Raw genomic sequence first — 13,086 nt, forward strand, 5'->3', positions numbered from 1 at the left:
CATGGCATGACAAACATAGCATAGGTCTAAGCACATAAGCATGGCATGGAGCGCACAAGCACATGGAAGAAGGAATAAAGCATGTAGAGAACATAGATCCAAGCACACAAGCACGTGAAAGCATAGATCTAGGTATATAGGCATAGGAACACGCATGTAAACATGTAAATCCTAACACCTAAACATGGAAGAACGAGAATCCAAGCATATAAGCATGTGAAAGCACGGATCTAATCCTATAGGCATAGGAAAATAGGCATAAACACATAGATCCAAGCAAGGTTTAGCCAAACATCATACAAGCATGTGAGCATGTAACCCTAACATCAACATAGCGCTAAAAGATGAACAAAACATAGGAAAACATGGCGTAAAACCTAAACATGTAGATCAAAACAACTAGCATGTGAACGAGCATAGAAACATGAGGATCTAGCCACACAACATGTAGAAAAGATAGATGTAATCACAAACACATAGCATAAGCATAAAAGCATGTTGATTGGGACAAATAACATGTGAACAAGCATGGGAGAACATGGATCTAAGCTAAAAATGTGCTCGAAATAAGATAAAGCAAGAAACATTTCAAAGAAAGCAATAAAACATATTATTATGGCAAAAAGAGCAAGAAACATGCTAGGAAAAAGATTTAGGAGGTTAGGGGTGTGGATGATAGCAAAAACGCTACATCCACACCCCTAAACCCCAAATCCAAGATGTAGAACCAAGGGGAAGAAGATTGGGTACAAGAACACTACCTTTTATTGTTGGTGAAGAAGTAAGAATCAAGAGACTTTGATGTGTTTTTTGTGTTTGGGAGAGAGAAAAACGTGTCGAAAAACCAAGCAAAAAAATGATCCTCCTCAGGTCTGGGGAGTGCCTTGGGCTATTTATAGCCTCGGCGCGAATTTCAAGGCGGCGGCCTTTGTAAGGCCGCCGACGGCCTTTCAAGGGCCGCTGCCTTGAAACAGCCATGAATGGGGTTGATCTTGGCACCCCTAGATAGATTTTTACTTCCTGTTTCTGAAAAGGTACGGAACTTGAAAATCCAACAGTCGGATCAAAAGTTATGGCTCCTGGAAGTTAGCAATGCATTGATCGGTGTGTTATCCTGACTTTTGTGATATCTTGGTCGTTCTTACTTCGATTTCAACCCATGAATAGTCATTGGAATGTGAATTTGATAATCTTCGTAATGGCATTAGTTTCTACCTGTCCTAACAACCGAATCAAAAATAGGGGTTTTCAGCCCACCCGAGGTCAACTCTGGGTCAAACTTTGTCAAAGTTGCTAAAAGTCTCCAAGAAGCTCGAGTTTGATGTAAGACCATGAAAAATGTTGTTTTGTGAGGGTTTTGACCTCATTCGACCTTCGGTCAAACTAGGGCTGACTAGGGGCATTTTGGCTAAAAAATGCACTTTGAGAACTCTGGTGTCCGAATGGGTTGCACCATGTCATTCTGAATGTTCTCGCGGCCCCCATGGAGAGAAAATAATATTTTTGGATTTTCGGGGTCTAGCACACAAATCGAGGGCGGACAAAATATGGTATCAACAACACTTCGTCAGGATTGTTCACTGCAAGTAGTGCTTACAAATTGCTGGTTTCTTATGCTTCACTTGAGAATGCAAGTAGTTCTAATTTGGTACCAAATAGGAATTTCTAGAATGGCATTTGGTAGTTGCAAGTTCCTAATAAAAGCAAGCACTTCATTTGGAGGGCATGCAATAATTTGCTGCCTACCATGAGTAATCTTTGTCGCCGCCAGATCACTGATACAACAATGTGTGAATTATGCAAGCTTCATGAGAAGAACATGTTCCATGCTATCTGGTATTGCAGGGAGTTAGCTATCGTTTGGAATTCCTTCACCTGGTTTCACCAAGCAGTCAACTCTCCTCCATCAAATTTCTGTGATTTGTTTTCTAGATTTTTGCAAGTACCGGATGAACACAGCGTTGAAATATTTGTCATCACAGCTTGATTGATTTGGAACTGGAGAAATTCTCTGCACTTTGGCGGGACCAGTCCATCCTCTAGCCAATCTATATGCCATGGCAGGCAACTATCTGCACAAATTCCTTGCAGCCTAGGAACTTGAACCAATGCTGCCACTCCCTCCGATTCTACAGCAATGGCGTCCCCCAGAAGCTGACCACTACAAAGTGAACTTCGATGCATTGGCCTTTAAAGCATCGAACTTGGCTGGTATCGAGGTTATTATACGTGATTGGCGTGGTGAAGCAATTGCAGCTCTATCCATGCCCATTCCTCTATCTTATAATGTGAATGAATTGGAGGCATTAGCTTGTCACAAAGCGGTACAGTTTGCAGGAGAAATCGGGCTTCGAAAAGTTATCTTTGAGGCTGACTCGTCAGTGGTGATCAATGCTCTATCTCAAGGGTCTGGCGGTTTTGCTTCCTATGGGAATATCATTGAGGATATCCTCTTCCTTGCTGCTGATTTCCAGTTTTTTTTTTTTTTTTTTTTGGTCATGTTAAAAGAATTTGTAATGTTGTGGCCGATGCTCTTGCTAAAAAGGCCAAAGACTCATTAGGGATTTGGGTTTGGGTTGGGAGACCTACTTGAAGACATTTCTCCCCTTGTCCTTTTGGATGTTCATTAATTTGTTTTCAATTTAATAATTCTCCAAGCGTGCTGTTTGGTTTCTCAACCAAAAAAAAAAAAAAAGGCTAAATAGATTGAGTTTTTAAAGCACTTTATCATATGTTAGTCAAAAGTCCACAAGTATAAGTGTTTGTAGAGTGTGGGGAGTAAGGGTTAGGGTTCAAGTCTCCAAGAGAAAATTTTACATACATATACACTTAAATTAGGCTAGAGTAGAATTTCTATTTTGTATTAAAAAAAAGTCCAAAATTCACCAATATTAGGCAATGCAAAGTTATGTAAAAATACATAGTTGCTAGAGTAAGAGTATTAGCATTAGCTCGTACAAAATTTTTTGTCTACTTTAGCTTAAGAACTTTTTTTTTTTTTTTTGCATGCTTACTTTTCAAAACACCCCACATCAAATTATCTATTTTACACTACATTTAATTAAAATATCAATTTTTCTTGATTTTTTTTAATTGTTTCTCTTTCTTTGCACACAAAAATCATCATCCACTCTTTTCCTTCATTCTCGGGATACATAAAGAAAAAATAAATAAATGCAAAATGAACAGTGTCATCATAAATTTATACCATTACTATAGCAAACTTGTAAATTTACCCAATTATATATTGACTGATGTGAGTCATTTTTAGGCAAAACTATGTAAATTTTACATTTTTTTTTTTTCTGTTATACACCCACTAATGTGAGTGCTCTAGCGACACATTTGTGTGCATAGGTCATCAACCCACTTGTTTGTTAGGATGCCAACATTTGTTTCTAAGCATATCAACACTAGGGGCATTAGCCCATTGGTTTTTGTATGCTAGCATGTCATCTATTCTTTGTGCAACATGTCTAAACTAGGGGCATTGGTCCTAAATGTTTTCATGAAAAAAAAGTTTCTCACAAGTTAGAGAAAGAAAGCCATTTTGTAGGAACCAAGGATGGCAAACTGTGATCTTCTTTCATGTTCCCCAATGGTTGCAACATCAAATGAACTCAGCTTCAATCCAAGCATGGAATATGCCCCAAACTAGGAGCATTGACTAAGTACTTCCAATTCATTTCAATGAATAAATCCATTGTTAATTGAAATTATATTTTTGTAGGAATTAAGGAAAGACTTAACGAGCAATCTGCATCAACTTCCAGCCAAAATTATTCTCATTCAAAGTATAGGATTATCAACAAAAAAAAAATCACAAAAACCTTAGGACTAGGGGCATTGGGTTCATAGATTGCTTTCAAAAAAAGAGAAAATTTTCAATAGAAAAAAAAAAAAAAAAAAAAAAAAAAAAAAAAAACCTTGGGACTAGGGGCATTGGGTTCTTAGATTGCTTTCAATAAATAAAAAAATTCGATCAAGATTTTAAATTCTTTCAAAAAAAAAAAAATCAAGAGTCCCAAGAAAAATCTTCAAATGATAAATCTGCAAGAACCAAGAACGGAAAGTTATAATCCTCTTCCATATTCTCCAGTGGTGCGACATCAAGTTAACTATCCACATTTAGCATTCATCAAAGCATGGAATATGTCCCAAACTAGGGGCATTGGCCAGGTATGTCAAATTCCTTTCAATAAATAACTCTGTTAATAATTGAAAATATTTACTTTGCAAAAACTAGGGTAAAAGACCCATATACATTGGCATGAATAATGCCTTCCAAAAATCCTTGGTTCTCTGGAAACATGTCCAAGATCTAGAACCTTTGGCCCTCTGAAAACATGAGTCAAAGTCCAAAAATCCTTGGTCCTCTGAAAACATGTCCAAGATCCAGAACTTTTGGTCCTCTGAAAATATGAGTCAAAACCCAACAATCATTGGTCCTGTACAAACATTTCCAAGATCCAAAATCATTGGTCCTTTGAAAACATGAGCCAAAGCCCAGAAAAAAAAATCCTTGGTCCTCTAAAAACATGTCCAAGAACCAAAACTTTTGGTCCTCTGAAAACATGAACCAAAGCCCAAAAAACCTTGGTCCTCTTAAAACATGTCCAAGATCCAGAACCTTTGGTCCTCTGAAAATATGAGCCAAAGCCCAAAAAAAAAAAAAATCATTGGTCCTCTGCAAACATGTCCAAGATCTAAAACCTTTGGTCCTCTGAAAACATGAGCCAAAGCCCAGAAATCCTTGGTCTTCTACAAACATGTCCAAGACCAGAATCTTTGGTCTTTTGAAAACATGATCCAAAGCCCAAAAAAAAAAAAAAAATCCTTGGTCCTCTACAAACATGTCCAAGATCCAAAACCTTTGGTCCTCTGAAAACATGTCCAAAGCCCAGAATTCCTTGGTCCACTAAAACATGTCCAAGCTCCAAAACCATTGGTCCTCTGCAAAACACAACCAAATCTCCATTTTCTCTTGACCTCTAGTAAGCATGTCTTGTACTCATGTTTTATTCCTTAAAAAAAAAGATTTCATGCATGAACTACGTTTGGACCTAATCCTCTCACCAAGAGGTACGTAGGCAATCTCTCTTGAGATTCGGTCCACATTTTGATCCACTACATGCCGGTCCACATTTTGATCTTCACTCATCATACATTCACTACAATTAAATACTTATTGCAAAGTTTGGTGTCTTTTTAATACATTGACATTCGCTTTTCAAACTTTGTCAATGAGAGGCATTCTGTTGACACCCAATTTTGCAAACTGCATTTAGCCTCACATGGAGGGTAAAAGGGTAATTTCACCTTGAAAATAAGCATCTTAATTCTAGCCATTAGATCCTTAATCCCATTTCATCAAAATGATCTTGATGTTGTAGCAATCAAATTAACTGGTCATTAGCCCTAATCGAACCATCAGATTGAAAGTTATCAACAAATCAAGTTTTAATGGCCAAGATGCACTATCACAAATTGAGTCCAACTATATGTGGTTATGAACAATTGATTATAATTGGTCATAATTATAATCAATTTAAGATTAATAACATGTCATAATTTGATTGGCTAAGACTACATCTTATGGTAAGGTTGCACACATTTAATTAATTAAATAGTTAAATATTAATTATTCAATGAGTAATTTTTGTAATTACCTTTTTAATGAGGATAAATTTAGAACTAATTAAGTTTGACATGGAAGTGATTGGAGTCTACTAATGTTAATTGGAAACTAATTTGGGACTTATTAATGTTAATTGTGCTGAAATTATTTCCTAGCAAATGAACTTTACTCACCATTTCGTTGACATCTTTCAGAATATTTTAAATATGTGGGTGAGGTTAATTTTTACAGAACCTAGACATCCGGGGCTTCAATTTGAGCACAAGAACAAGACAGTTCTAATTAGAATTGAATAGATATGATTTTTTGAATTTGTCTCTATGGGCTGTTACAATAGTTACAGAAACTGAATTTCACTTGCTTATCACTCTCACTAATCTCTACATGTAATACACCAACTTTCCCAAAAGTCTAAAATAGGGTCTAAGTTCATGATTCTTTTTTATCCTTTGCCAACCCTCATTAAATGACCTTCCATTCATATTTTTTCCACTACTACTATATAAATTCCTCCTCTCCTTCATTCCAAACACACGAAAACCCCCCTCTTTTATCCTCTCTTAAGTTCTAGTGAAGTAGAGTAGTCTTGTCATATCTTGGTCTTCTTGAGATTCAAAGTATTGAGTGAGACTCACTCTCCTTCTCATAGTTCTTCTTTTCTATCCACCCTCAGGAGCTCCATCAAGAGTCTCATCCTCCACCGTGTGGATATTGCATGCAAGTATAATCTCTTTCTCTAACTTGTTTTTTATATTATTATGATGAGATTAATATTAGAGCATGCTAGTGTTTATTTAAATTCCTTGAATATGTTTGAATGTTCTTAAATGTTCATATGTGTTCTTCACATGTTTTTTATTGTTCATCACATGTTCATGCATAATAGTAGCTTTGATTGTAAATCCACATCAAAACTATGAAAAACATGTTTGTTTCATAATTTTCTCAAAATTTGTGAATCTAGGATAGCATCATCCACACACATTCACTAGAATTTATTATTCAATCCAAATGCAATGCTTAATAAATTGAATTAGGATGTATCACATGCACACACATTAAATTCAACATGCAAATTGATTGATAACATATTGGATGATATGATATGAATGTTAGTCATCATAGTCTAGAAGACCGATTTCACCGGGAAAGATGGGTGCCTAACACTTTCCCCATCTTCTAACATAGCCTCCGAGTTTAGATCAAGAGTTGATAGATCAATACTTATCCATGTAATTTTCAATTTCTAGATTGTAACTAGGAAACAAAGCCATGTACTTTATCTTAGATTGTATCTAGGACCAAAGCCATGTAATTTCTTATGCTCAATGTAAATTCATTTGCAAATCAATGAAATGAGAAATTTTTCAATTTTGGTTTTCTTATTTATTCCAATAATTAAATAAGTGGAGACTTCATTGTAAAACCCTTAATCTAAAGGGGAAAATATAATCGGTCGAATCTCCATTTTGAAAGGCAAAAACACAATTCCATCCATTCATGTGGGTTTGGCCCAACACCAAAAAACGAGGTCGGGGGCACAGTCTCTTACAAGTACTCCTATATAAGTCATATATTGTACTCCTAGTTGGCTCTAAGCATGCCTACTTGATAATTACTAGATTCTATCTATTTTTTACATTAACATTAAAACCCTTTAGGAACCCTATAAAAATCTATTTTAATTTTATCAAACCCTTTAAAGCTTATTTATAGATCTACCAAATGAACTCTTTAAATTAGACCCAGGCCCACATTAGACCTTACATCTCAAGATATCAAAGAAGGTCCACAATTGTTTATAAACAAAAGAAAGAGTACACTTCTAACCAATGTGGGACTTACAACAAAGACAAGTAAAAATTCTAAATTCCACTAACTGTAGAATTTCATGTGTTTGATTCTTTTCATAAAAATTAAACTTTAATTATTTTATAAGGAAAAAAAGCATGTGCCATTGCTATTTTGCCATTAGTGAAGCATACAAAGCAAAAATGTGACAAAATTTTTATTCCTAGACAACCAATTTTTTGGAACACACTGACCAACATTTACTTCATTCTCCACCAAGTAAATAAAGTTTCAATGACACCCAAAAGGTGTAGTTGAGGTAAACTTTGTTGTAAACTTGTTGCAAAATTGTTATCCCCATAGCACTACTCATTTGTTCTCACTTTTTGGTGTCCAATATAATGGTGAGGATAGTCGTTGGCAAGCCACATGTTGGAGTGTAGGTTGCAAAAGGGACCAAAATGACTACAAAATAAGAGGGACCAAAAGGTATTTTTGCATTGGTTTTTCTTCTTTTCTCTATTTACCTAGATGAATACTAGTCAGTTTTTTATGCATTAGAGCATTAGCATTGGGTCTGCTAAAACACCCAAAATCCTAATTTAGCACCCCAAAGAGCAAAAACACACCTACATCAAATGTTTAAAAAAAAAAGCATTTGTGATACAGTAACCTGCTCTCTCTCTCTCTCTCTCATCCCTCTTGCTTCTCTCTCTCAGACCTTGCCACCAATGCCTTTGAGGTGGAGATCGGGGTGGATCATGATGGAAATTGGTGTACAGTGGTTGTTCAGATCGGCATGCATTTATGGTGGTTGTTCATATCGGCATTGAGCTCGGTTGGTGGCAATTTGTTACAATTGGCATGCAATGGTTGTTAAAATAAGCCTGCGTTTGTGGCAATTGTTGAGATTGGTTGCTAGTGATTTGTTCTAATTTGGGTCATGATTAATGTTTTTTTCATGGTTAGTTGTTGGGTTTGGGTCGCAGTGGTTGTGGTTGGTGTTGGTTGATCTCACTGTGGGTGGCAGTTAGTTAGCTGTTGTTGCCTATGTTTGGTATGGATTTGTTTTGGATTGTGTTTGTGGTGGTGGTTGTTACTCTTACTGTTGGTTTTTTTTTTCTTTTTTTTGGTGAAAACTATTAAAATGATTTACATTATTTTAATGGGACTTGTGTTAAAATAGGAAATAGGATATAGGGTGAATTGTGAATTGTATGCTAAAATAGATAAAAATAATTTTTTAGGGTGCTAGATTAAATTTTATTTTTAGCATCCCACGTGCAAATACTCTTAGGGAGGCTAGCTATTTGAGAGAGCACTAGGCCAGCAAATGTTCTTAGGGAGGCTAGCTATTTGAGAGAGCATTAGGCCACTTATTGTTTGTGTTGGGAACTTGGGCTAGCTACTACAACACCAATAGGACAAAGAAAAATATGACCTTTGAGCTTCTTAGAACATCTTCGGTCCTATTTATTTCCTGCAATTAAGTCTAAAGTCGCAATTATTTTTCATAAAATTTTTGAGTTGGTGATATTTCTCGCAATTAAGTCTAAAGTCACAATTATTTATCATAAATTTTTTAAAGTGGTGAGATGTTAATAGTACTTAATAAAATAATGTCAGTGATGAATCCAGATAAAAGTCAATAACAACTTGACAACTCGACAGTAGTAAAATTTGTTAGTAAAAAATATTAGGCTAAAATCCAAAACTGTCCCTCTTAGTTTCAACTTTTTTCATTTCAGTCTTCTAGGTTTTAGTTTTGTCATTTCAGTCCTTTAAGCTTTAGATATTGTCAATCTAGTCCTCTGTTAGGCTTCCGTTAATTGTTGCCATTTACTTTGACCAAAACGACGCCATTTTGGCCTCTCTTTTTTCATAATTAAAAAAAAAAAATGAAAAACTGTTACTACAAAAAAACAAAAAAACATACAGAAACTAAAGGAATGATGCCGTTCCCCTACAACTAAAAACAAAACAAAAAATCCCACCCCCACCGATACCTTAGCCTCACCGATTTCTAATAAAAAAATTGAGGGGCTAAGGGATTGACTGAGGAAGAAAGAAAGAGAGGGGAAGAGAAAGAAAGTGAGGCTCACTTCACTGCCCCATCAAGTGTGAGGCGAGTCCTCATGAGCGCGCCTGTCTCCATCGTGCTTAAATCCAAATACAACGTCCGATCCATGCCCATGCGAAAAGATGATGAGGTCCAAGTCATTCGTGGCACCTTCAAGGTTTGCGAGGGCAAGGTTGTCCAAGTCTACCATTGCAAGTGAGTCATCCATATCGAGCGTCGATTAAAATCGGTCTTGGATTCTTCTTTATTGCTTGTACTTTTTGCTTTCAATTTCAGAGTTTAACATTTTACATTCAAATCATATATTATTGGCTTTTTTGACTATCTATCTATCTATCTATCTTTTTGGAATGACAAAGCAGAAATGATAAATGACCTGTGGTTTAGTTGCGGTGACTAAATACAGTGGCATTGTTTTTGTTTTCATTATTGTGTCTAATAGTCTGCTTAAATTCATAATTTTCACTCATAAAATGAAAATTTTATCTTATTTTTTATTTGGAATGTTCTAGTGAATATTGCTTGATTTATCATTAATGGCATTGTATCTGAATTGTTTTTGGATGCTCGATATCAAGCAAAGGATTTATTTGACTCCATTTCCTCCTTCACTCTTTCTCTTTCCCCCTCTTTCTTTTTCCCTTAGTCAATCCCTCAGCCCTTTAATTTAGGCTAGGGTATCAGTGGGGGTGGGGTTTTTGGTTTTGTTTTTCGTTGTAGGGGAACAACATCGTTCCCCTTAGTTTCTGTGTGTGTGTTTTTTTTTTTTTTTGTAATAACAAATTTTCATTTTTTTTATTAATTACGAAAAAAAGAGCCCAAAACGGCATCGTTTTGGTTAAAGTAAACGACAACAGTTAACAGAAGCCTAACAGAGGACTAGATTGACAAAATCTAAAACTTAGAAGAATGAAATGACAAAACTAAAACTTAATAGATTGAAATGATAAAAGTTGAACTTAGAGAATCAGTTTTGGATTTTAGCCAAAATATTGTGTATGCTATGAGTATAAAGCTAGGGGCAAAAGAGTAATCTCAATGTATTCCTATTTATATCAATAATATTTTATATGTTAGTGTATACCTATATATATATATCATCCAGAGTAGTTTTTATTCTTGAGGAAGAGTATCATTGCCTCTTGTCTATGCATTCTAACTCTATTGGGTTTGGTTCTACAGCTACCTTGGCTCACCAAGGTACTTTCACTGGTTGTCTTGCCACTTAGGAACCTTGGGTTATTGACCCAGGTACTACTGATCATATGACACTTACCTCAGGTTTACTCTTTGATCTTGAGCACTCTAGTAGTCTTCCCAATGTTACTTTGGTAGATGGCTCAACCACTACAATTTCTGGTTTGGGCACTGTCAATCTCAATCTTAATCTTTCTCTCTCTTCGTCTTATATATTCCTGATTTTCCTTTTAATCTTTTGTCGATTAGTAAGCTTACTAAACTTTTGAATTGCACTGCCATTTTTTTATCCACTCATTGTATCTTTCAAATCTCAAGACGAGGAAGATTCTTAGTGGAGGGCATGAAGCCAGTGGGCTTTATTACCTAGATTGGCATGGTTCTTCCAATTTAGTGGCTTCTCACTATCTATCTCACCTCTTCATCATCATTGTCGCATTGGCCATCCATATCTCAAGAATTTGAAGTTGTTAGTCCTGTGGTGTCATTAAATTGAGTCATTACAATGTGAAGCATGTCAATTGAGTAAACACCATAGGGTGTCATTTGTCTCTAGGCATGAGAGTCGTGTTAGTAGTCCATTTCATTTAGTTCATTCTGATATTTGGGGTCCAATAAACACTCCCTCATTATTGGGATTTAGATATTTTGTCACTTTTGTTGATGATTATTCTAGGGTCACTTATCTTTATCTTATGAAAGAAAAGTTTGAATTGTACTCAATTTTCAAATCATTTTTTATGGAAATAAAGACTCAATTTAATGCTTCACTATGTATTTTTCAATCTAATAATGCTCATGAATATTTTCATGCATCTTGTCTCAATTCTTTGATGACCATGGTGTAATTCATCAATCTTCATGCCCTCGTACTCCACAACAAAATGGGGTTGTTAAAGGCAAAATGCGTCATTTGTTAGAGGTCACTCATGCCTTATTGTTTCATACGCATGTTCTCAAATCACATTGGAGTGATGTTGTTCTAATTACATGCCAACTAATCAATCGCATGCCACCCACTATTCTAGGTGGTCAAATCCCTTATGCTATGCTTTCTCCTAATGAACATTTGTTTCATTTACCTCCTAAGATCTTTGGTTATGTGTACTCTATTCATATCTTAAGTCCACGGAGTGATAAACTTGATCCTAGATTAATTAAATGTGTTTTTCTTGAGTATTCTCGTACTCAGAAGGGATACTGATATTATTCACCAACTCTTCGTTGTTGTTTCACTAGTGCTAATATGATGTCACATTTGATGAGTCTTAATCTTATTTCTCTCCTTCAGTTGGTAGTGACAATTCTCTTCCTTGTCTTCCTCACTTACCGCCTGTGTCTCTTACTGAATCTCCTCCTCAAAAACCACTCCAGGTGTATCGTTGTAGGCAGAAACCTCCAACAAAGACTTCTTCCCCACCTAGTGACCTGCCTCCTGATCCCAACTCTCTTCCAATTGCATTGCACAAATGTAAGCATACTTGTACCTCTCATCCTATCTCTCAATTTGTCTTTTATGGTCATTTGTCTTCATCTCTCCGCACTTTTACCACACCCTTGAATTCTATTGTTGTTCCTAAGTTTGTCTAGGAGGCTATGTCCATCCTTGGTAGGAAGTCTGCTATGGAGGCAGAAATGTCTGCTCTGTCTGAAAATCCTACTTGATCTTTGGTTACTCGTCCTCCAAGAAAAACTATTGTTGGCTGTCATTGGGTGTGAAGTACTTGCCTGATGGTTCTATTGTGTGTTTGAAGGCTTGCTTGGTTGCCAAAGGGTATACCCAGACATATGGTGTTGACTATGCAGAGACATTCTCGCCTGTTGCTCAAATTATTCTGTTAGGATTTTGATCTCCTTGATTGCTAATTTGGGTTGGCCACTATTTCAATTAGACGTTAAAAATGTCTTCTTGAATGGTGACTTGAAAGAAGAGGTGTATATAGAGCAACCACTTAGTTTTGTTGCTCACGAGAAGTCTGGAAAAGTGTGTAGGTTGAATATGGCCATCTTAAATAGTCTACCAAAGCTTGGTTTGGTAAATTTAGTGAAGCAATATTAAAGTTTGGATTGCAGCGTTGCCATTCTGATCACTCTATGTTTTCTCATACCTCTAAAAAAAGAAAGATTTTACTGATAGTATATGTTGATGTTATTAAAATTACTGGTTGACAAGAATGGTGTTGATGATTTGAACAGATACCTACAAAACTCTTTTTGAACTAAAGATCTGGGAAACTTCATTATTTCTTGGGTATTGAGGTAGTATGATCTAAAGAAGGTATCAATCTATCACAAAGAAAGTATGTGTTGTATATTTTGGATGAAACTGGTTTGTTAGGATCTAAAGTAAAATTGTATGAAGATTAGGAAGAGCTGTAAT

At 35.9% G+C, this 13,086-nt stretch overlaps 1 protein-coding gene across 1 annotated transcript; it reads left to right on the plus strand.

The window, feature by feature from the left end:
* The first annotated feature begins 2,108 nt into the window (after window positions 1–2,108).
* On the plus strand, window positions 2,109–3,737 carry LOC142639714 (uncharacterized). Its single transcript, XM_075813856.1, has 2 exons — window positions 2,109–2,473; window positions 3,731–3,737. Exons 1-2 carry the CDS (start codon window positions 2,109–2,111, stop codon window positions 3,735–3,737), a joined length of 372 nt encoding a protein of 123 aa, XP_075669971.1.
* Window positions 3,738–13,086: the final 9,349 nt, after the last annotated feature.

This window comes from Castanea sativa, chromosome 6 (genome assembly GCF_040712315.1).
Source record: "Castanea sativa cultivar Marrone di Chiusa Pesio chromosome 6, ASM4071231v1".
Taxonomy (NCBI): Eukaryota; Viridiplantae; Streptophyta; class Magnoliopsida; order Fagales; family Fagaceae; genus Castanea; species Castanea sativa.